This window comes from Cadophora gregata (genome assembly GCF_030347475.1).
Source record: "Cadophora gregata isolate MNR1 chromosome Unknown scaffold_11, whole genome shotgun sequence".
Classification (NCBI taxonomy): domain Eukaryota; kingdom Fungi; phylum Ascomycota; class Leotiomycetes; order Helotiales; family Ploettnerulaceae; genus Cadophora; species Cadophora gregata.
Genome location: NW_026695934.1, coordinates 1,506,863 through 1,530,775, shown reverse-complemented (window position 1 = coordinate 1,530,775; position 23,913 = coordinate 1,506,863). Strand labels below are relative to the sequence as shown.

The window sequence follows — 23,913 nt, the reverse complement described above, 5'->3', positions numbered from 1 at the left end:
CGAACGCGGGTTAGACGAGGACTCTATATATGTGACGGGTGGCAGTATACGCGCGGCCGGTGGGCATCGACACGACGCTCCAATCAGGTGTGGAGCCTCGTATGCCGAATGTAACTCTGCAGCTCGTATTCCTGATGGAGTAATTGTATCCTGCGATCGCCTCCAAACCAACACCAGGTCCTCGGAGTCCAGATCCTCGGAGCTGGAGAAGTGAAGAGATCGTGGTAATGAAGCTTCTCAAATATTGCTGGAAGTCAGGATTTGTGAGGGCAAATCTACCTAAGTGTCAATTGCGACCCTAGCACTGAAGGAAGCAGTGAACCGTCTTGGCAAATCAGGTCCTCCGGATTGGCCAGCCGCGGCGGCGACAATAGATTTGGGGGATATTTTAATCCTGTCGCCAGTCATGCTTGAAACCTTCTTTAAGATTAATTTAGAAGCTGATAGCATCGAATTGGGCGTCAATGACATTTAAACCGCAGATCCGGAGTACGAAAGCACCCCAGCAGTAACCGCCAGAGTGCGAAGCCCTAGACGTTTCTCAGACCTCCAAAGGTTAGTAAGAGGCAGTTCCCTGTGGTGCTGGTCCTCCTGACGATGGATTGGCTCTCAATTCCTCGTTCGGGGACGCCAACCACGGTCCCCAATACGGACCCAGATATCTCGTGATAGCTTCAATCATGTACCGGCCACCATCACCAATCATCCAAGAATCGCGATAGCGATGCAACAAGATGGCATAATGTGCAAGAATCGCCAATGCTTCAGGACGTCGCTGTAGAACAAGCTCTGCGTATTCCGTAGGTACCAAAATAGGCCAAGCATACACACCGGTCCTCGCGCCATAAAGAAGAGAACTTCCTTCGAAATGGGAGTCTACACTCGCAACCTTACGATGCGCATAGTAGGCTGCTTTAAGACATGAAAGAGCGCTTTCGTAGGCCTTTGCGGCAGTTGGGCCAAGATCTGCTGATTTGAGGAGCATCTCTAATTTTTCACACTCTGGTGCGAACTCTAGTTCGCCCCCGCGAAGTGACTTCTCGCCAGCTTCTAAGAAGGGCTTCAACGCTGTTTCGTGCAGATCATCCCAATTTCCCTGTATGTTCAGGGTCACACCCTTTGTCACGTGCAGGTACCGAACAAAATTATCGATGAAGGCAGGGAAGTCGCCATCTCGGTAGATGATGGTATCGTGAAGCATGTGTGATCCGAGCAGGGACGAGAAAACAAATCTAGGAACGCAGTCGGAAGATGGGTTATGTCTGGCCGTGTTCTGCATACTGGCGTTGAAGAGGGACAGAGCCGAAGTTTGTAATTCCGTAGCTTGATTTCGAAGCAAAACTCTCTGAGCTGGGCGTAAAGTACTCAAATGAGCAGCGGAGACAGAGAGAATCTCGTGCATAAGATATGGTGTTAAGAGCGCATGTTGGAGGATTTCCTCGACGGCTTTTCGAGTTTCTTCTCTACTGATCTCGAAGCAGTTCATGGCATCAGCAACGGTTCTGGCATGAGTCAAAAGCTCCAAGTGCAGCATATTGACGACTCCATGCTCCAAAGTTCGCTGTTGCGAAGCTGGATTCCAGTACGGCGTGCTTGAGATGGAAGTAGAGGCCGCCGGTGAAGGTAGCGGAGATACTTTGTAGTTGATACCGGGAACTGGCGATTGTGATGAGGATTGAGGCGGCTCTTTATTTTGATAAACGCACGTCAATTCCGCGTTCAGACAGTTCAAGCATCTAGGGCGGACTTCATTGCACTACAGGTCTGTGAGCATTCGGCTTAAGAATGAAAGTACGGCTTCAGGAGAACGCGGTGAGACAGTTGAACGTGATAGACAAACCTTTACGTGTCGCTTCTTACATGCCAGACATCCGTTGCGAGATTTCCGATGAGGCCGGCGAGGCATGGTGGGGTGAAAGATTTCCTAGCCAAGAGAGCTTTCAGCGGAAAACGATCAAAATAGATGCGTTATGGTAAAGACAGTCTATTTGTTGTTGGAAACAGGGAGAAACGGTGCCTAGGCGTGGGCGTGGGGAATGGTACATGTGAAGTTGTTGATTGTCTAGACGTTGCTGTTGGGCGTGCGTATTTTTCGAGGCTGTGCATTTTTAGCTTCGGCGAAGAATTGTTTTGTTCCGAGGGGCACGAACTGCGAGATGTTCTCCCTATTACAAGACATCATTTGGCAGTGCATCACTTTTAAAGATTCTACAGGGCAAGACCATGGAAGCATTAAATACTGCTCACAAGTATAGGTAACACTTGTTGAATGCCTGAGCTACAGAGGGCATGGAATTGGGTATTTATAGTCACGTGGAGACTCTCCCTGTAGCATCTTTCTCGGATCGCAAATCTCTCCAGACCCAATCAGTTGTTACTTTTCTCATGTTCTGATATACTAGGCTCAAGAGTGTAAAAGCTCCAATTCCGAAACTCGGGAACGATTAAAGAAAGAGTAATGAACTTGCTCAAAATTCAAGCCGCGGTATTGAGTCAGTCGGAAGGTCAATCGCTGAGTAGTCAGTCAGGTTATAGACGCGTCTAAGTACTATTCTTATTATCCAAGAATCAGAAGCTAGTAATTTTGAGGTCAGGTGGCTGGACAAACAGTAAGCGCAGCAAATTTCGTTGCTGGACCTGCACAACATGTCATCGTATTTTGTTGACAACGCCTCCCCTCGCTTCAAACGCGTGAAGTGCGAACAAACTTTGCGACCAAAAGACTTGATTTCTATGACTGTCACGCACTTTCATACCTCCGGGATCCACTTAGTGAGGATACTCTTCCGATGGTCATGCTTCGATAAGCATCCTTCTCAAAAAAAAATTGTGTAGATCTATTTGGTGTTGGGTTGCATGGCCCCACTTTGATCCCAGAGCCCATGCAAGTGAGGCGTGCCAATTGTTCCTCAATTTCAGGGTCATAGGGGTCCAACTCCACAGAATTTAAGGATCCCTGACAGCAGATGCCGCCGATTTCGATTGATTGTTTTGTATCTCGATGTTGTGCTTTAGATCGATCGGCTCACTCTCTCCGATCATTAATTCCGGTGCGAATACACGAAGACCTCTCTATCATACGGACGACTTCAGGCATCAGATTCTGGAAATTTAACAATTTGAGAAATCGTATTTTGCTAAGTTCTCGTATTCTAAGCTTTACATAGGCAGTTCATCCATTACTTCCCACCCCCGACTACTTTTAGGTATCACCACTCCTTCTTGTGTTGTTGGTGCACGTCCTGGGACCACTCTTCAGACCACATGTATGTCGTTGGTGAATTGACTCCGTCCCTTTCTCGCTTTCGACAGCCTTTATCAACCATCATTGGCTAACTCAGGTGCCGCCACAGCGGTAATCCGTTCTTTTCCATCCATATAGGACAGTTCGTAACCCATTTAGTTTCAAGAGATAGGAATATCCACCTCCAAAGAAACTCATCTCGTACCACAGCCTCCCTCGTGAAGTGAATCACTTCTCAGTGTCGTTGTAGAACTGCTTCCTACTCCTGAGTTTATCGTGTATTGCACGTTCTCTGGTATTGTTATCTGATACTTTTGAATGTCAGTAAAGCTTGCGTAAACTCATCAGAGTGAGGGAAGAAAAGCCGATGGAAAGGTCGATAAAGAAGCGCCATTCGGAACCTTTGACGCCCAGGTTTTCTGTTGGGAGCAAGAGCAACACCCAACAGAGCCTTCCAAAGGACTTGAAGTAGGTAACCCCCGCGCAGTAGCGATTGCTCTCTGTAGCTTCTGGTGGCTGGTCAGCAAATACATCTATCAATGCTTCACGGCGATGGATACATACCCTCCTGTGTCCCAGCTTCATGCCAATAGCCGCCCTGTGACTAGGTTAGCGTCCTAGTCGGTAACAAGCTTTCAACCGTACATATCTGCTTCGGTAATGTCTTTCAATACCTCCCAGGTCTCGAATCCGGCTTCAAAGAGCGATTGCCAGTAACATGAAGTTCCAGACGTACGAGCACAAGTGGAAAGTCCATTTCAACAGCTAATTGTTGAGGAGCGTTCGAGAACCAGATCAGGTGTATATAAGATGGATCGCGAACTCATCTCACAATTTTTGAGGCTATCATTACGATCGAAGAACGCCGTATGACGAGAGAATCGGATGATGAGCTTGGCTGCAGCTGTGAATGAATGCTAGGTCCTATCATATCGAGGAGAAATTCAAGGGTGGCAAATCGGCAGATTTTCGAACCGGACGTTCTGTCCCGGAAAAAGAACCTTGCATCCTGCCTGCCTGCTTCTCAAGATATTCCCGCGCTTCATCGCCGCCCGTCTGTGCAGCCTGTCAGATCCTGAACCTGGAAAGATCCAGCATCGACGTCACATGCTGGACAAACGAATGAATATCATTCTTCCAACCTAGCTTTAATTATCAGACTTCGATGTTTATCATACCATGAAAAGGGTGCTGCTTACATGCCAGGTGCGACTCATCTCGATCGGAAGCACGCCACACAAAGAAGCATGTATTGAGGCGTTTTCCGATCATGTCAACGAGAGAGCTGTTATTTGAAGACCGAATGAGGAACAGGTGCTCATTAATGTGGTATATTTATTGAGAGTATAACAATTTGAGATCGATACCTGAACACTTGATACTGGATGCATGAAGAAGGCTTGGCGGTTCCCTCTCCATCTCACACTGCGTCATCACATCTAAAAGCATGATAGCCCTCTTCCTGGTTTACAGCCTGTTAGCAACTCTCTCTCGTCACCCTCGCGTTAAAGTCTGAACCAAACCAATATATACTGCAATCACATCTACGACATGATTCAAAGCGATCTGCCTCTGGAAAGTCGAGCTCGGAGACCCTTGGACGAGATGGGAGATAATTCAGTTGTGAGCCCTTCAGCGGCGGAACAACCTCATTTCTTTATGAAACTCCCACTCGAACTTCGACTCCAAATATGGGAACGCATCTGCTCTACTTCGCGTGTGGTCGACGTGTTTTCCAGTGGAACTGGCTGCGAGGCATTGCATAGTCTGGACGACAAATTTCACGATCTATTTGGCGGCGATCTACGAGTAGACTTCAATGCCTCACACTGCCGACCACCAGCTGTTCTTCATGTTTGTCATGAATCTCGCATGGTAGGGTTACAATTCTACACGCTAGCGTTTGGGAAAGCGCCATTCTCAGCTACACCCCCAACTTCGTCGAATATAAGCTTCTCTTGTCAGATCCATATGCCACCTCATATCTATATCAACTGGGACTGCGATATAGTGTGCCCAATGGGTAACGAGACAAGAGACATGAAGGATATGGAAGTACAGATCTTGGAGATCAAGGCCTCCAGCGGGAACATGCTTCGTCATTTGGCGATCGACCCCCTCGCGCTCAAGATCGATGTTGGCTCGAATCCAATGGACACTCCGGTCGATTACGAGGAGGAATCTGAGCTGTCCTGGGCACAATTGTTAATGGGGTGTCCAAAACTGAAGGAATTGATTCTGTACCATCTGCCCAATAGTTATCATATCCATGGCCCACCAGTCGACCTGATTCCCATCTGTGAAGTTGATGGCGAACAAGAGATAGGTGCCGGGATTTCGGAGTTGAAAGATGTTAGAAACACCATCTTCGAATTGATCGACAGAATGGAGAAGACGCGGAATGCTACCGACAAGCGAGCACTTTCTAAAGTTCAGGAGGCTTGGGTACCATTTGCCGTGAGAATAATGGGTGTGGTAGCTGGCGGAAGTGAGACACGGTAGCACTGGAGGACTGAAAGTAAACACCGTGAGGAGCCGCTACCGAACCCAAGGAAGAGTTTTAACTCAGTACGTTTCCGTGATTTCGAAGTGGTCTCTCTTAAGTGATATGTATAAGTCGGATGTTTGTCCCATCTCCTAACACTGCCATCAAACGAGGAGAAGCACATTCTAAGCATCAGCTAATAGGTGTAAACCCTGCAGACCTTACCTGTTGCTCTCAGAGAGGATTGCAGTCACATGTTCATTGCAGGCACCACGGACAGTTGCGACCGGGGGTTCGACTATGCCGGCCCAGCCCTGCCCTCGAACGGCTCCAAGGAAAGCCACCAGCAGCCTGGGTATAAAATTTCGGGTTGTGCCACAAACACTCTGGCAGAATATTACAGTAGCCAACCAATGAAGAAGTCCCACAATTTAACTTGTCGGAGATTCTCTCCGCTGTCACTGTTGCTGATCAGCGGAGCTGGCCTCCGTCTGGTGATGCTCCACATATCTGTACCAATGAACATGCTCCATGGCCATAATCTCCTCCTTCATCTCATCTCACCTCCAATTGACGTGACGTTGAATTTTCCCTCTCTCTTTCACGGTCTCTATATCAACGTCTATATAATCGAGGATGCCTTTCCACTTCAAGATTCTCATGTCACTCGCTCCCATTGTTTACATACAACTAAATATCACATCTTGCCTCAATTACCATAGCTATTACTTGTACCTCACATCAGAATCATGAATCCTGCCAGACCCGACATGATGGAAGACACGTCAGCACTTCTATGTCGCTTGGGAATGTCGAAGTACACTCCCCGCTTTCTTGCCGAAGGTTTTGATACATGGGATGTCATAAAAGACATCACCGAAGCAGACCTCACCTTCTTAGGCGTTTGTATGGGTTGTAGGAGGAGATTACAACAAGAGATACAAGCTACTTGGCATCTTCTGGAATCAGCGAACAGCAAGTACGCTATCCCAATTAAAGTTCTTCCTGTCTCATAGATCAATAGAAACTCAACTCAGCAGGCATAAGTCACCACTTATCTCGACGCCAATATTGGGTCTATAATCACACACCGAATGTGATTGGTCACGGTGTTCTTCCTACCCACTCTTTCAACGAGACTTGCAGGAAGTGAACTCGAGCTGCCTTCCGTTTTTCACGCAAGCAGAAGAGATCGGGAGGAAATGACGACTATGGGGTCTTAATGAGAGATATGTCTGAAAGTTACACATCGGGAGCAAGATCTGAGGGGACCGAGTTGAGACATGATGCTTAACTCGATGACTCCATCGAATCAGCCATCCGATAAGTACTTACAGTTGAGCTTCTACACCCAAGGCCGTTCGTCGTCATAACAACATTGCACTGTTCCGACGAGCTGATCAACATAAGCGAATCGCAGTAATGCTCCAGAGACACAGCGGAGAGTCTAGGCGAACACCGAGGAACGGGCAACAGCTAAAGAAGATGGATGAGTAACGAGATAGGAAAGTCCAAGTCTTGTTCGTCTGTCAAGATGAGGGGAGAAGCAGCCCTCTTAATATATAGGAGAAATGAATAAATATTGTCCCGAACGAGAGTATCAAGGTTGTTCTGAATCTGCAGTCCTTGGCAGTTATTGGTCTCGGTGAGGTTGAATTGCCACTTGGCTCACTCTCATGGACCAAGGGCTACCTTGAGGGCTCAGAGTCCGGAGAGCAATGATCTCATTTCACAATCACTTAAGAAGAAGGGGCAGGTCGCCTAGGCCATGACCCGATCCTGAGGCGAGTTGGAACAGACAAGCGAGCTAGATCGTCACTTCATGCATGCCTGCCATCCTTCAGCATAAACAAGATAATAAGAGGCTGAATTTGCTTGATTCCTTCCAAATTCTGCTCGGAGAGAAGTACTATGTGTGGCAAGGTTTCATTTGAGGAAACCCGTTTGTTCTTTGTTGCAGCCTGGCTTCAGTGGCCAGGGACTATTCTCCGTGGTAGTCCCTCGCTTAGGCAACAAACAGCAATGGAAATCGCTAGCAGCATCGAGAAGACTCTACATATTTTGGGTTTATCTCAGTGGCTGGGTCATTGACTTTAGTGTTGTTTAACTTCCTCAGAGCCAGATTTAGGAGTGTAGACCGGTAGCTTTGGGTCAGGGACAGGTCCTGCGACATCATCTCCCCCTCTGGGACAACTGTTGAAGTACAACCAGCCCTTCAAGAATGTCAGCCAAATGTGTCTCCGACCACTAACACAGTTCACACTTACATGTGCAGTTGTCGGATTGATTTCCACCATATCTGCTCGACCCTGGCCCTGCAAGCTCGGGAAGTGAAGATTCGATCCTCGAGATGAGCCTTGATAAACAGGTCCCGTTCGGAGCCATGTAAACTTGCTATTTCCTGCGGGGACCTCCCCTTGATTCGGCCACGTGGTCGCGTCACCGCTGTATTTATCGGTCCAGATCATATCTGCTCGTCCATCGCCTAGCCGCTTGTCAGCAACAACTCAAAAGAGAAAGGACTTCGCTCCTACCGTTTACATCTGCGAATCTGAGATCGGGGCGGTATCTTGGTGTATCAGTTTCGGATGCTTTGACTTGTCCTACATTTCTCAAGCCACTGGCCTCGTTGATCAGTGCAGTGGTCCGGCCATTAGGTTCCATGCAGAGGTAATCAACTCTGCCATTACCACTACTCATCAAATGGATTTAACTTATTTCCACTTCCAAGACATGATTCATTGGTTGAGGGTCTTACCTGATGTCGGCAAAGTGATGCCCATTATCGGAATATCCAATTCCCCAACTTTGACTACAGAAAGCGCTGCCGGCTATATCTTGGGCGGTCCAACCGAAGTCTTTGCCATTCCAGTGGTTGAGCCAAACACGAATCTGGCCGGTTTTCCTATCTGTGACGCCAATGATATCGGCTTTTCCGTCTCCATCCCAGTCACCAATATGTAGAGCTCTGCGGTCGAGACCAGTGGCGAAGCTTATCGAGGCTTCCCAGGAGCCACCATTCTGATAGTTGTCAAAATTTGTCTTGGTGTTCTTATTTCTGAAGACGCTAACAACACCCACTGGGGATATCCAGACATAGTCGTCGAATTTTGTGCCTGTTGTATCGCCCCAGAACGCACCATCACCTGCAGTTTTGTTAGCGACAAGACCGTACAACTTCTGAATCCTTACCCTTCTGAAATTTTCCACCCGATCCCAGATTCTGGAAAACCCTGACGCGGTAGGTATTCGAGGCTTGGTCAAGGCTCTGTGCAATATGAGCATACTACAACGATGAATCAGCATAACTGCGTGAGAAAATCGAGAAATCAAATAATATCACTTCTCCCCAAAAATTTGAGCTACTATTACAGCTTACATCTCTTCGTCCTGATCCATAAATTCTTCCGAACTGGACCCGAAATCTGGAATCGCCGACATCCTCGCCAATACCTGAATGAGTGACACCGGCTGCGAGCCATCGTGGAGCCAATCCTTTACCTTCTCCGCGTTGATTTATGAACGTTGTCACAGAGCCCTGATTAGATATCCAGAGTAAATCCGATCGCCCACTACAAGCAGAATATGTTAGCTCGTTGTGCTAGATCTATCTGTAGTACGCTGAAACTTACTCTCCATTGAGATCAACTGGTATTGTAGGCACTATGTTAGCTTTGGACAATGCAAGACTGCTACATGAAGAAGTTGCATTTCGAAATCAAGAAACCCTTACCAAGTCGAAAGCCTCGGAAGTCCCCCATGGCTTTCCCTGCAAATACGATACCCATGTCCTCCCATGAACTAGCCAGCTCCCCAATGCCTCCGTTTCTAAAGCATTGTAAATCTTCATTGTCGTGCAGAATACAGTAGTCAAGTCTACCATCGCCATCGATATCTCCAAGAAGTACCCGCTCCTGAAGAAAGCCAGAAATTGCAGGATGATACTAGGTGTAAGTCTTAGCACAAACCGTACATGAGAAGTCCAAATCCTCCCTCGAAGAATCACTCACCAATCCTAAAGTTTTGAAAGTGGGTACTGCTTGACCAATTGCTGCGGTGTTGAGGGACACGAACATCTCCCCAGTTGGTGCAATACAGATGAAATCATCGAAGCCGTCGTTGTTGACATCACCCCATCTAATACCCTGGACAGGGCACCCATCCTTCACGTCGATATCGACAGGCACATCGAAAGAACCATCGCCGCGGCTGCTGGCAAGACGTACGTTTCCAACTTTGGCATTCCCATTGCTCACGACGATCTCTAGAATTGAATATCAGCTCACGATCACATGGTCTTTGATGTCCTAGAGAATTGTGAGCGAGTAGGGAAGAACTTACCATCGTCTCGCCCCTCGGCTCGCGGTGCACCAAAATCAACGAGCTGTGCATAGAAGCGACGCTCATCAGGGAAAGATCCCCGAGGAGAAACCATGCGGGTTGACCCAAGAGTTGAGCGATGCACATATGGCCCGTCGTCCGCGATGATAGGATCAGAAGCCGAGAGAATTTGAGGATGGCCACGAGGGTCATCGTTACCACTGGTATATTGCTTTTCGCAAGTGGTCTTTCCATCTCCATCAACAAACGAGACATCGTCTCGAGGCTTGGAGAACCAATTCTTTTCGTTTGCTTGGTTAATGGCGTGCATCCACACAGCTCCCATTTTGCGGGCTCCTTCCAATGTTGGATGTGCTCCATCCCATATGTCGTTCAAGGTGATGAAACCATCGTCCATGTCGGCGAGAAGGAGTTTCATACGTGGCTTGTTCTCGTCTGGACCGATCATTTCTCGGTACAGAGCTCGGTATTGTCTGCTGACATCCTTTGCATTGACTGGTTCAATTGGCTTAGGGCCATTATTAGGGAGAAGTGTCGAGAAAACAACGACTGTGTCGGGCACCAGCTTGAACAGGCTCTCCAGCAAGGCTTTCATGCGAAGTCCTGTGGTGGCGACTGGCTCAACTGATCCGTCTTGTCCAGCGTCGTTGGTGCCGGCATTGATCAGAATGAGGTTGGGCTTCCATATTGGCACTGAAGTGCTAGCCTTGTTGGACACCTCGGATACACGGTTGCCTGGCCAGCCTTCATTGTCCTAGATCTAGTCAGTACATTTCAAGAATAACTCGACTGTTCTGTCGAGACTCACATTGTCCGCCATATCACCATAATTGACGTTACCGACCATGTTGACTTTCCAGCCATCTGCTCGTAATTTATCCCTCAACGCCTTTCGATAGCCATTTCCGTGAGGGTCACCAGGAGCATGAGGGTCACCTCTTGTGATTGAAGCTCCTAAAGGCATGATGCGGAGATAGAAATTTTGTACACTTGCCCGATTCGAGATACGTGCGAGTCCATCGTTGGTCAGGTTGGTAGAGGAGGACTTCAAATGTGGAAGGACGGCTGCCGAACAGGCGAGGACCAACAAGGGCACCACAAGATTGAAAATACTTGTCTTCATCTTCATGCTATCTGAGTCTCGTTAAGAGAATTCTTCTCCGGGATATTTTTTGAGTTTATTTAGGGGAGGGTAGGGATATGGTGCCTTAGTCAAATGGAGATATTTAGCCGAAAAGTCAACTACGATGTGTGTGATTAGCCACAGTTCGACCTCGCTTGACGATGTGAATCATCCATAGATAAGATAGGTCGAGTGAATGCTGAGTACAGGTTAAGGTGAAGGACGGTGAGTATGGGATAGGAGTAAGAACATGGTCGCACCTTCCACTGTGACTAGCGTATTGACTGAAGCCACCCTCGATAGATTTCTGATCTGCTCCAGACTATACACTGCCTTGAGTTAAGGTTGTTGCTATAGTACATGCGGATTTAACTCATACAACTGCGTTAGACCATTCAAGTAATCAGAATACTTGCCCATCCTTAGCAACAAAATCCGACTGCTCAATTGGCCAGCTCAGCCATCGTCGAAGCTCATCCGGCACAAATTGACACACTCCTCCAATTATATGGTGTACCCATCCCTCCATGAACCATTGGTCATCTGTCTCGCGTAGCAAGACCGCAAAGAAGGCGAATATGATGAGTGCAATCGGGTGCTTCTCCTGGGCACACCGAATGTACTCATCTGATGCGCGGTAGAGCCATGTGAAAACTATCTGCGAATGCTGGTCTTCATTATCTTTGTTCTCTTCTGACGTAGCGTAGACACTATGGAAGGATCGAAGCAGAGCATCGAGTGCCGTGAGGTATGTCTGCGAGTATGGTTCCAGCAGGTCTGAACTGGAATTGATGAACCAACGAAGCGCACTGATTGGTGGTTTGCAATCCGGGCATGGCTGGGTTGGTTTGGTAAATGGTTTTCGTGTATCTTCTTTGGCACATGGTGCGAGAACACCCGAGCTCAGTTGTTGATGCTGTGCCGCCGCAATCAGACGGACTCCTCTCAACAGATTGAATAACTCAGCCGGACCATGGCTGCTGAAAGCCAGGAACTCGCCAGGTCGAGGACCTCTCGCAAGACTGCAAAATGAAACCAAATTCGCTGCCGAGTACATGGCTTCACAATTGGTCTCATCCAACGAAGCCAACAGGGCAGTTGCGCTTTGGATTCCGGTCGTGTGATACATCTCTGCCGCGGGGGTGAAAATATGTTCCTTGTCTGGTCTCGATCGAGCCAGGTGGAAGGCAGACAAGGAAAGTATGAGTTGCAGAACGAAAGGGTAGGAGAATCCAATAGCGGGAAGTTTCTCCTGCCAAAATTCGAGACCATCTCCAGAGAATGAAGGGCAGGTCTTCATCAGATAGTGGTGCCAGATCTCTATCTCTAATACATTGAGTCCATGGGTAGGGGCCGATGTGACCTGGCTACTGGGCGGCGGCGAGCTGATTGAAGAGTTGGTTCCAATCGGACTGGAGTGAGCATCTGTAGTAGTAGTGTATAGCGTGGCGTTGACTTCGTACCCAGATGCTACGAACTTTCTCCTGGGTCTAGCTTGTTGGTGGGTATGGGTTGATCCCAGATTTGAAATTTCTGCCGAGACAGAGAAGTCGCATGCCATATTGTGCCTGGCACAATTCGAGCAGGTCGGCTTTCTCTCATCGCACTTATGACAAGTGTTAGTCTTCTTCAAATTAAGGTGCGTTCATTGGTGCAGACCGAGCTGCATGCTATATCGGTATCACAATATTCCCACAAGCCTCACTTATGCCCTGAAGATTTTAGAAAGAAGTATGTTGAAACTAACCTTGATTCTTCTCCTCTTACAGTTTGCACAGCCTAGCCTTGATTTTTTATGCGGCTTTCTCGAGCCCTTTGAGACGTCTTGGTCAACTTCCATCTTTATGCCCACGTGACTGTATTATCAAGTACCGAGATCATAGTCTGCACCCAAAGGACGCAATCACTCCCAGGCCCGATCCTCTTCCTCTCTGCCGTTCTTGTTCTTCCAACATCAGCAGCTATGTTACCAATCGGTTGATGCTGGTGTTTGTGATGGAGATTGCTGGCTGGCTTGAATTCTGAAACGGCAGTTGACGACGACACAAGATGCGCTAAGCCAAAAATAAGTTTGGTGCAGATTATGTCATCAGACGGATTTCTCCCGTTTGTCCTTTTCTCTCCTTTTCTCATTCGCTTTCCTATTCTACTTCTCGAAGTCAATTCGTTGTGTTGCTGTGAAAACTTGAATTGCCGAATACTAGCACTTTGCCAGGAATTCGTCCATGAATGCATCTATAGTAGCAAATATAGGCACCTCATTCACATCGAACTGGGGCTCGAATGAAGAGGGGACCAGTATCTTTGTTGTCTTAGAAGCTCCTTTTCCTCATGACAAATCCTGAAGCACAAAGACCTGCTCTATGAAGGTGTAATAAGTTTGCAAGAATCTCAAAACTTTCTAAAGCTGTCGCAGCTTATCCCGCTTTATCCTACATTTATCTCCTTATGTTGCTCCTCGATCTTTCCGCGAACCTGCACATTGCGTTAAAAGTATTCCCGTGTAACTAAAAATTCTTTAATACGCCTTGCTCAGCATAATTGTGGTTTTCACGTTGTTTCCTGCCTCAGAATCATCCGAGCCAACTTCTGGAAATGAACCACACGATCAAGATTGCAGCTCTTGCGTCACCAAGCTCTATGATGTGCACCTTCCTATTGATTGCGCGGACGTTGGAGAGTAGGAAGAAGTCTCTAGTGAAATAAGCATAAGTAAAGAACATAAGTATTCCTGCCGAGGCCGATGTAGATTGGAGCCGAGGCGCTACTGTAGAACGAGAGCATATACATTTTCAGCATGGTCTTGCTGGATCCATGCCGGACTTGGAGCATTGCAGTCAAAGGCCTGATCACCGGCTTCTGGAAGACGAGCATACCTGTTATGTCCTTAAAAGGTGTTGCTTAGATTGATCCAGCGCCCTCCCCTTTGGCGGTGATATCGCGGCCCTGCGACAGGGAAAACAATGTTTGTTTACATTCACAGCCGAGGCACGCTAATGCGCGTGGCACTTGGCTCCCGCGACAATAATAATTCGGACTGATATTAGTCTACGCATTAGGTATTGATTGGTTATTGCTATTCTTGATATCGTACTCCAATTCCGCCGAAGGAGAAAGAGAAATTCCTGCGACTCAAAATACACTCCCAGGCAATGCCGAATAGCCCCATCAGATGTTGCGGCCCTGGAATATCTCGCAGCTGGACCTGTCCTCAAAGAGCAATGTGTCGTGAGAAAATTGAAGTATACCAGACCGAAAGCACGGGCTCGAATGAGAGGGGAAGTGATCAAGAGCGACTTTCCGAGCTTTGCTGCTGATCGAGAGCACGAGGGGCGAAATCGTGTCCGCTTTCAGTGCCGGGCCCCGACTATGATTGAGGTGCTTCCTGGAGCTGATTTTGACAAATTTGCCTTAGGAATAAATTAGATCCAAACCATGCGTTGCATCTCAAGAGAGATCTTCTTGTAGTTTGGGAGCTCAGTTGCTGGCGTGGCTTGGTCGCCGAATAGTCTTTGCATACGGGTTGTGGCGAGTGACAGTATGGCGTTATATGGCTCATCATGGAGGACATGTCTCTTCACAGCGGTTCTGGCCATGTATATGGCCGAAAACCTCCGGGTCATTGAGAAGATATTTGCATTATAATATATTTTGGGCAAAAAAGTCGTACGGTGGTGAAAATATTCTACTTGGATGGAGAGTCGCCTGATATTTTTGTCAGGTGGATGATTCGCACAAACATGACTGCGCGTGGATGTCTGATACTAGAAACTTAGAAGCCAGTGGCGCAGAGATACTGGCAATAAAGTGGTGGATCGGAGATTTAAAGCCCAGATCTTAGGAGAATGAACAGACAAGACGCGAAGTCTGGGTCCATATAAGGAAACAGTTGCTTGGCTGCATTGACGGCCACATGATACGGAAAACGGGCAAGTTCCAACATTTAAGATGCTGGTATCTGCCCATTTTAAAGCGCTTTCGAAAAAAGGCTCCTTGGAGTGGTTTGAAAACTTTCATATTTGTATCCTAGCGAGACAAGGTAATCTGTAATGGATTCGGTCATGCTGTTTCCTCGACACTCTGCACCAAAACATCAGGCTTCCTCAGCTTCCTCCTGATCTCCACTCCATTGAGTAGATCATTACCCTCCGCCCTCCGATATGCTGCATCCATGGTCTTTTCAATTCTAGCCCTGACATGTCTCTTCGCGATGCGAATTCGGGCCAACTCAGGTTCAACATCCACAAACCAGCTCTCGTCCACCAGTTCCCTAATATTCCTCCAAGGTTCTTCATCCATTAATAAGTAGTTGCCTTCCAACAGCACGAACTTTATATGCGGCCCGATCACAATGCCATTCTCCACTGGATCTTTCGCGGTATGATCGAAACTCGGAGCTAGTATGGTCTCCGTTTTATCTGGTGATTTGAAGCGCGATTTGGAGAGTGTTTGAACCAAGTTTGATACACCTGCAGCATCAAATGTCCAGGACGACCCGCGCCGTGCGTAGGCTTCGCTTCTATTGGGCATTCGATCGAGGGTCGATAAAGGGAGGTGGAAGCCGTCCATGGGGACTACGGAGGCAAATGGCGTCGCACATGTGCTATTTAGTCGTTCGACAACATGCTGCGCTATCATGGACTTTCCTGAGCCAGGCGGACCGGCGAGGATGACTACCACTCGATTTTGGTTCGTGTCAGAATCGATTTTGGACTTCAGGGCTAGAGCGCGCTCTGTCAGCGATTGATAGATAGGTTCCATGGTTGTGAAAGGGCGAGGGAAATCCAGAAGATATTTGACAACCAAGGACCTTCTCAGATGGAGAGGAAGAATATAAATAGGAATTGGGGTTATACGTTAGTGGTGTCCCTCATAGGAGAGCCTCGGATCACTGTCGTCCTGGTGGTGATCTCGGCGCATTGGAGATCAGCTTTGGAGGGTCAAGGCGACGCTACCCACCCCAAAAATCTCGCCTATATCAGTAGAGACGAAGATGCCATTTCCGCAGTCGTATATAGCTTTGATGTCACCATTAGAAGCTGTTGTACATTCGTTCCTGAAGCTATGAGGTTGGTGGTGGGGTAAATCGAGGTCGGTATCCAAAATGCGCCAAGGGCTAAAAGCTAACCTTAAGCACAGGCTCTGAGCTTGGCTTGATGGCCATGCCTACTGAGATTCGGTTGGAATACAATAGCCCTTCACCACCAAATGTCTCTTTCTACCACCAGCATGAGTTCTACGCGGTATTTGTTGCTTATCGATATCCAACTCCCAGCTGGGATTTCTTAAGCACTGTCATGCAGCACGTTTTCGCATCAAATTCTTTCTTTCCACACTTTCCACACTTTCCAAGTGGTCCAGGTCGCGCACGGCACATGAAACCATGATTTGTCAATTTCCCGATGAGAGAATCAGACGCGTCTGAAGCAAGAGATGTTAATTGGAGGAAAGTGTTTGAAAAGTTTCTGAGAGGTATCTATGATTGTTTATCTGATCTGCACCCACCTTGAAACGTCGATATTGCGGCTCAATCTGGCTATTCTGCTTTGACAAGTTGGCTAAGTACACTGCACATATGTCCCATGACCAGACTTTCTGCTGCATTGATAAGCTTTAACTTCAAAATGAATCGTCAAATGCGAGATCATCGCAAGCTCATATTGCCCTCCAGAGGTTCACCAAGGGATCTTCATACGTGTGGGGGAAAATATGAGTGATGGGATACAAGGACTGCGGCCAAGTGGCTACGAGTCAATGGTCAGATAAAGCTCTTACGATCCTTCTTATATCAAATTACTCTACAGGTGAGATAAATCAGGCTCGTAAAGTGGAATTGAAGCAGGTGCCGGATTTTGCGTCGTCACCCTGGCTCCGGACTCTCGCTAGATCAATCGCCCCCTTCTTCCACACAGCCTGACAAACAGCCTGATGAGAATGTACTCTTCATCCAAGGAGTATCTGGAATGATTTCATGCGTCTCATACCTTCTCCCCGAGATAACATAGCTGGACCGAGGAGGTGAAAAGGACGGAAATCCCCTCATTCTTGCTCTGCAGAAATAGTGCCTTGGTCAGCGGTCCTAGCAGAACCCACACAACGAAAAGCGAAGATGTATTTTTCTCTCCACAATGTCTTAGCAGTCACATCGCTTCTAGAAGCAGTGAATGGCCACGGGATTATCACGAAGCCGTGGCCGCGGACACCTGGTGTAAGTGACGCTTCGATGCCCTTCGTGCTTCCCATTCTCGGAAATAGAAAACAAGATTCTTGTGCTCTGCAAACTGACATACACAAGGCGGCCTCTCTCGCAGCATGCGGACCAAGTATCACGAACAACATCAAAGGCGATAACACATCGCTTGTTGAGGATCTCCCCGAAGCAGGCGCCAAAGACCCAAAATTTCACGCTGATCAGTGCAACCTCTGGCTTTGCCGTGGGTTGCAGTTTGCGGATAACAAAGATCATGTTCTGACTTACAAGCCTGGAGAGCAGGTTGATATGGAGGTTTGGCTGAGGTAGGCATTCTTCTACTGGAACTACTGCAACAATTCAGATGTCAGTCAGACATATGCTGATGTTGAGTGAACAGGATTAAACATTTCGGCTTGGCGAACGTCAGCATTGTCGACACGAAGACCAACAAGATCGTTTCGCCGAATCTTGTATACTGGGCAAAATACGCGGATGAGAAGAAACCGACTGTGCTTAATGAGACCAAGTTCTCTTTTACTATTCCGACGGATCTCGGGGCTAAGTGCGCTGTTGCTGGGGATTGTGTAGGTTGCTCCCTTTTGCTTCTGATCCCTGTTTCGTTCCATCTCCAAGCACTTGATTGCGTATTTGCAGCAGCTTCTAAACGGTTAAATCGAAACTAATATTTTTATTAAAGGTCATTCAGTGGTGGTGGTACGGAACTGGGGCAAAGCAAACATATGAATCTTGTGTGGACTTCACGGTGGCGGCACCATCGATGAAGAGTAAGAGGTTTTGGAGACTTTAATTGTCCTTTAGAGTATAAGAGACTTGTGTAGGGCAATTACGATAGGGCAACAATGGAGAAGGATTGAATGCCATCTCGTAGCCTCTGTTTTTTAATTCTTGGTTTCCACCATACAACAGCAGCTCACTCTTAGTATTTGTTGATTTCGCGAGTGCCTTAACCGAGCCCCGCGCCGGCATTAGCGACATTGTTCAACCACTGCACTGTTCTCCAAAATCTTGTAGCTACCTAACAACCTCTGATAAATAGGGGGCAGAAAATTGGCCAATGTTTATGTAATAGTATATGCTTACGATAGAACAATATGAAATCAACAAGGAGCTTTAAACAAAGGTACCATCCAAAGATACAAGATCTGGCTTTTAATCCTCCTCCTTTGCAGAGACAGCAACGGGAACCTCAAATCTCTTCCTGCCCGATATCACCCAATCTCCCAGCGCAACAACAATTATCACTCCCATCATTGGGCCAGCGTAGTTCATCGTAGTTGCCGTCACAGGAAGCATAACGGGAAACGGTACAAATCTCAGAATGTACAGAATATAGATCAGAGAAAAGAGGTTAATCGGCAGTCCCCAGCGCCCAAGCTTGAAAGGTCCATAAGTCGGGTGACGATTCTGTAATTTTCTGATGACGAGGAACAGGATCGGGATAAAATACGACATGTAAAGCGCAATGGTAGGTAGAGAGATCAAAGCATTGAAAGCAGTTGGGGAACCGATGTTGATGAGCGCGAGGAGGCAACACACGGTTCCGACGAGGAGAAGAGAGTTGAGTGGAATTTTTAGTCTCGGGTGGATGGACGAAAAAGTCTTGGAGAACGGCAAACCGTTGTCGCGAGCGAACGACCAAGCCAGTCTGGAGACTGAGGCAAAGATATTGAACAGAGAGATGAACAAGATCAGAGCTATCATGAACACAAGCAGATTTGTGGCGGGCTTCGACTTCGTGGCTTGGTAGTATACCTCAATGATCGGAAGGAGAGTAGGAGTATTTGTGACTTGGTCAACGTCTCCGGTGCAAAACATGACTGCCACCATGAAGGAGAATTGCATGATGCTGTTTGAGGTAACGGCGATGATCATGCTGTGCGGAACCTGTATTCGGGCTCCTTTCACTTCGTCGCCTAGGCAAGTAAGTGTGCTTTGAGCAGATACAAATTTGAGACTTACTCATATGGATAACACCATCAAAGGCAGTAATAGGAAACGTCACTGTAATAATTCCGATGCTGAAAGCCACGCCGGGATTGCTCCAGCCGCTGAACTCGTGCCACAAATTGTTGAAGACAAATCCAGGGCTACTGTGATCTGCCATGACAATCAGAGTGATTATTGACACCAAGAAGAATAATAAGTGGCAAATGCCTCCGATCATCTCAAGTGTGTTCAGCATTTTTCGGCACCAGAGGTTCCATACAACTGGAATTAGCACGAAACCCCACATGAGTAGAGTCCCATGCCATCGTTTTGGTTCATACTCTGGATAATTGAATATCACTAAACTGGTGACAATGTTGGACAGGTAAGCCGGGCTAGCTGCCGTTGCTGTAATCCATGCCCAAACAGTGATCCAGCTGCATCTGTCAGATGGCCGGTTCTCAAAGAGGGAGTATTGACTTTACCCTTGAAAAAGTCCCCAAAACCTAGGATTCGAAGGTGCAAATGCTGCTGACCAGCGATAATGTGCTCCCACGACAGGATCTTTGGGTTATGTAAGTGTCAAAGTTATCGTAGAATATTGGAAATTGGATATACTTACAGAGATGCCATTTCAGCCAACGACAACGCGATGGCGGTTGAACCAATGCCAGCCACAATGCTTCCATACACAAGCGATGCTGGCCCACCGTTGAGTAAACTGAATTGAAACGATGCCACAGATGCTTCCCAAGCAGCTTGCAAAGTGAAGCCAAAATTTACGATGGCTTGCGGGTTAATGTATCGCTTTTATCTTTAGTATATATCTAGTCGACATGGACTTGACACGACGAACCTCAAACATACCCCCTCGCCTTTGGGAAACATTGAAGTTGATTTGAACGACGCCATCGTCTCGCTGACCTGGCATACCATCTTGGCTTGCTACATCTTGGATTACAAGAGCATGCTCTTTCTTCGATTCATTCATGATTGTCAGCATAGAATTCTCTGAGAAAGTCTCGGCCAGAAACCAGGAAGAGTGACTGTATCGTATAAACGAGAGAGAGCTCTCCTCAATTCCGCGACCGGATATCGACTCGCTGAAGCGGAAGTGAACACTGATCTGAGCTTGGATGGTTACACGGAGCGATTTCAGTATGACAATGATCGCCCCACCCCGTTTCCTTCGCCTCCGCATGTCTGATCAGATATAAAACTATTCTGTGGGGAAATAGATTGGCCAACCGATGATATTTCACAGCAGTCGATGCCCGAATGAGACATTCGATCCGTCCAGCTCCGCATTTTCCATCCGCCTTACAGATGCCACCTGTTTGGATGTTCCAATGAAACGCAATACAGTCACCTAAATCGAGAGTGATTGGCTTCATGACACGAGCTGGCGAATAGCTTTAGCGAATCTCATCATGCTGGACAGGGTTGGTCAATGTGACTCGACCTGCATGCCATCGTATTGGCGAGCTCCTGGTGTCCTAGCAGGTCAAACTTCTTAATCCATGGACAGTTCTTTGAACGAATCAGCTTCAACGAAGTGGTGAAGTTTCGTGGTTAGAAGTGAATAACAAGGTGTTTGGTTGATTTGTATGGCACTGCTGAACAATCAAAGTTAGCATATCAATATCAACATTGACAAGACCGAAGCGAACCGTTACACGTCAGGTCCAATTGCCAGCTGGGCATTCCATGTTCAAGTCATTTTTGTACATTTATTAGTGGCTAAAAGATACAAAATGAATGACTTATTTAGGAGCCAATCCAGCTGACATTTCAGAGCTTCAAAACCATATTTCTGTGATCGGGGTCTCTTGCAGGAGAGCGTGGGCATGAACTCTCACAAAGCTTATCAGCGAAAAGATATCTTTAACCACAGTTCAACTTCGCTCCCTACCAGTTGATACTGTTTTGAAATCAGTGGCCTAATTCTAAGGTTGTATTGATCTGATTTGTTGGCCTTGCAGGTCTCATGCATTCGAGCATATGCAGCTGCATCACTCTAGGTACCCCGCTACCTGCTTATCAGGCCGAGATAAGGAGCATTATTACCGTTACGAGATAGTCTCTATCTTCTATTCACGGCATTTCAATCACTTTGTTCTGCCTCGATCATCCTCGAAGAAGCATAGTAAACCTGAATCTCAATTGGAAAGGAACAGAGTGTTCTCTTAGCCAGAATGTTGACTGCAGAGAAGCTCTATCCCAAATGGGCAACGAGCTCTCCCACAGAACTTACAATCTTCGTTTGCGTTGCCGTTGCTCTATATGTAAGCTTCCTCGATGAGCACAAGTCGGTTTGTTGACTAGTCATAGTTTATGACTGTCTTCTCATACCGGCTGACCTTTCATCCACTCGCCAAATTCCCAGGGCCCTTCTTCGCTCGCATATCAGACTGGCCCTTGGTGATCCACTGTTATCGCGGTGATAGACATCTGTGGGAATACGAAAATCATTTAAAATATGGTGCGCAGCTTATCGGAAACAGTGAAGGCAGAAGACTGAAGTGGAAACTTAGGATCGATCGTCCGTTATGGAGCCAACTCGCTCTCGATATCAACACCTAGTTCAATCCCGTTAGTTCATGGTCCAAAAGCCAACGTGAAAAAAGGCGCTTGGTACAAAACGTTGGATATCAGTGCTGGAGCTCCGTCTGTCCAAATGGAAATTGATAAACACGAGCATGCGATGAGACGACGATTCCTTCAACCGGCATTTAGCGAGCGAGCGCTGAAGGAAGCTGAAAGGCTCATCTCAATCAGTGCAAAAAACTTCTGCCAGGCCCTCACTGCTGGAAACGGGGATGAAGGTTGGTCAGAGCCGAAGAATTTCAACGACTGGGCAACATTCTTCGGATTCGATTTCGTAAGTGATCTGGGGTATGGAAAGAGTTTCGGCATGCTCGGCAATGATGAGAACAGGTGGATTCCAGGTGTTTTGAAGTCAGCTTCTATTTTCCTATATTACGTCGGCTATCTTCCTTTCATTGACCTGGTTCGGCCTTTGCTGGGAACGTGGGTACAGGATTACATCGGCGGCCAGGCAGCTGCCGACTCGCTCAAGTTCACCAACTTAGCAAATGGAAGATTGGCTGAAAGAACGGAACTCGAGAAGCAACGAAAAATGGACGATCAGGATTCCTCAAGGAAAGATACATTTCACTATTTGCTTAACAGCAAAGATCCCGTCTCAGGAAAAATGTTCACCACCGAACAATTGCAGGCAGACTCTGCACTTATCATTGCTGCTGGAAGCGATGGGGTGGCTGTTACACTCGCAGCTTGCATGTTCTACCTGCTTGACAATCCACACGCTATGGATAGGATCACCAAAGAGATCTGCGAGAGTTTCTCATCCGTGGAAGAGATTGGCAATCCAAAGCTGGGCAGTCTTCCATATTTGCATGCATGCCTGGAGGAGACACTTCGACTGAACCCTCCAAAACCAAGCTCGTTGCCACGCGAGGTATTGAGAGGTGGTCTACTCATAGATGGGCATCTTCTGCCAAAGGGTATAAATGTGGGTTCACCATTATATGTGATTCATCATGATCCTGATGTTTTTCCGGATCCGTGGATGTTTCGTCCTGAGCGTTGGATCTCTTCGCCTGCGACAGGCGTAACACCAGAAGACGTGTCTGCAGCAAAGGCAGCTTGTGCTCCATTCTTGATTGGCCCAATGAACTGTATTGGGAAGAACATGTCCTACATCGCGCTAAAACTGGCACTTGCCCATCTTCTATTTGCAAACGAGGTGAAGATAAGCAGTAGATTGACCGGAGGTGGACTTGCGGATGATATGGAGCAGCTCAGACGGAGGCCGGGGGAATATCAGATGACCGATTGGATCCTAGGTTTTAGGGATGGGCCAATAGTGGAAGTGAGGCCAAAATATGTCTCGTAGCGCGTAATACTTAGCTAGGAAAGCTTTGGCGTAACGTCCAGCATCTTTGTCAAAGTAGGACTCAGGGCTCAGTCGGGCACTCGTTGCGGAATAAGTGGTTATATCCATCCAACGCTGGTACAGGTTTGGGAAGTTTTACCTATTGAAGTGGCATTGACTCAGACACTCGAAGAAGAAGAAAAAAACATGGCCAGCTGTCGCAAAGACGGGGCCTTGTCAGCAAATTTACATGCACGTCAAGCTGCAAATGAAAGAGCGTGAATCTCCTTACTGTGCTCGTCCATAGATGGTAGCGATAGGAGGAGAATGCAATCGTTGAGCTCGTGGAGGAAGTCGGTTCGCCTTTCAACCTTTCATTTCCCTCAAAGTTGGCAACGCCATATAGAAGAGAATCGGGGCTTGTTGCGAGAATCGGGTGGTTTCAATTCTCCAACAACATTCCGTCCGAGAATCTATTCCTAGGATTCGGCGAGCCGCTGCAAATCCTCAAATCTCGGCGGCTGCCGACCCCTGGAAATCGGATCCGCACAGACACCGAAACATCAGACGAAACGGCGCATGGGGCAGAACAAGATAACGACCCGCCACTCAAGAAACAAATAGATTGAGGACCCCCACTTGTCATCAACATTAAGAACAGAATCCCTTGCCATCCCGAGGT

General features: G+C 47.4%; 8 protein-coding genes across 9 annotated transcripts; 3 read left to right on the top strand and 5 right to left on the bottom strand.

Annotated features, from left to right (window-relative positions):
• Window positions 1–556: 556 nt before the first annotated feature.
• Window positions 557–1,534, bottom strand: ONS95_002613 (uncharacterized protein; the record flags this gene model as incomplete). The annotated part of the gene is made up of 1 exon (XM_058495878.1): window positions 557–1,534. The coding sequence occupies one exon, from the start codon at window positions 1,532–1,534 to the stop codon at window positions 557–559; it is 978 nt and encodes a 325-aa protein (XP_058354607.1).
• A 3,261-nt stretch (window positions 1,535–4,795) lies between these two features.
• Window positions 4,796–5,746, top strand: ONS95_002612 (uncharacterized protein; the record flags this gene model as incomplete). Its single annotated transcript, XM_058495877.1, has 1 exon — window positions 4,796–5,746. The coding sequence occupies one exon, from the start codon at window positions 4,796–4,798 to the stop codon at window positions 5,744–5,746; it is 951 nt and encodes a 316-aa protein (XP_058354606.1).
• Window positions 5,747–7,822: 2,076 nt separating this feature from the next.
• ONS95_002611 (uncharacterized protein) lies at window positions 7,823–11,199 on the bottom strand (the record flags this gene model as incomplete). The annotated part of the gene is made up of 11 exons (XM_058495876.1): window positions 7,823–7,942; window positions 7,997–8,214; window positions 8,264–8,421; window positions 8,488–8,875; window positions 8,922–9,015; window positions 9,109–9,301; window positions 9,362–9,377; window positions 9,463–9,673; window positions 9,740–9,993; window positions 10,071–10,824; window positions 10,879–11,199. The coding sequence occupies 11 exons, from the start codon at window positions 11,197–11,199 to the stop codon at window positions 7,823–7,825; spliced, it is 2,727 nt and encodes a 908-aa protein (XP_058354605.1).
• Window positions 11,200–11,596: 397 nt separating this feature from the next.
• Window positions 11,597–12,754, bottom strand: ONS95_002610 (uncharacterized protein; the record flags this gene model as incomplete). Its single annotated transcript, XM_058495875.1, has 1 exon — window positions 11,597–12,754. One exon carries the CDS (start codon window positions 12,752–12,754, stop codon window positions 11,597–11,599), a length of 1,158 nt encoding a protein of 385 aa, XP_058354604.1.
• A 2,093-nt stretch (window positions 12,755–14,847) lies between these two features.
• Window positions 14,848–16,281, bottom strand: YFH7 (putative kinase). Its single transcript, XM_058495874.1, has one exon. It carries the CDS (start codon window positions 15,952–15,954, stop codon window positions 15,253–15,255), a length of 702 nt encoding a protein of 233 aa, XP_058354603.1. The 5' UTR covers window positions 15,955–16,281; the 3' UTR covers window positions 14,848–15,252.
• A 1,021-nt stretch (window positions 16,282–17,302) lies between these two features.
• On the top strand, window positions 17,303–18,194 carry ONS95_002608 (uncharacterized protein; the record flags this gene model as incomplete). Its single annotated transcript, XM_058495873.1, has 4 exons — window positions 17,303–17,401; window positions 17,489–17,709; window positions 17,784–17,970; window positions 18,084–18,194. The coding sequence occupies 4 exons, from the start codon at window positions 17,303–17,305 to the stop codon at window positions 18,192–18,194; spliced, it is 618 nt and encodes a 205-aa protein (XP_058354602.1).
• A 362-nt stretch (window positions 18,195–18,556) lies between these two features.
• ONS95_002607 (uncharacterized protein) lies at window positions 18,557–20,727 on the bottom strand (the record flags this gene model as incomplete). The annotated part of the gene is made up of 5 exons (XM_058495872.1): window positions 18,557–19,320; window positions 19,367–19,770; window positions 19,956–20,140; window positions 20,190–20,520; window positions 20,582–20,727. The coding sequence occupies 5 exons, from the start codon at window positions 20,725–20,727 to the stop codon at window positions 18,557–18,559; spliced, it is 1,830 nt and encodes a 609-aa protein (XP_058354601.1).
• Window positions 20,728–21,444: 717 nt separating this feature from the next.
• Window positions 21,445–23,726, top strand: ONS95_002606 (uncharacterized protein). Of its 2 annotated transcripts, XM_058495870.1 has the most exons (3): window positions 21,445–21,618; window positions 21,665–21,815; window positions 21,868–23,726. In XM_058495870.1, the coding sequence occupies exons 1-3, from the start codon at window positions 21,529–21,531 to the stop codon at window positions 23,250–23,252; spliced, it is 1,626 nt and encodes a 541-aa protein (XP_058354599.1). In that variant the 5' UTR covers window positions 21,445–21,528; the 3' UTR covers window positions 23,253–23,726. The 2 variants fall into 2 exon arrangements, with proteins under 2 accessions (XP_058354599.1, XP_058354600.1); XM_058495871.1 differs by having other exon boundaries at window positions 21,445–21,815.
• The last annotated feature ends 187 nt before the right edge of the window (window positions 23,727–23,913 follow it).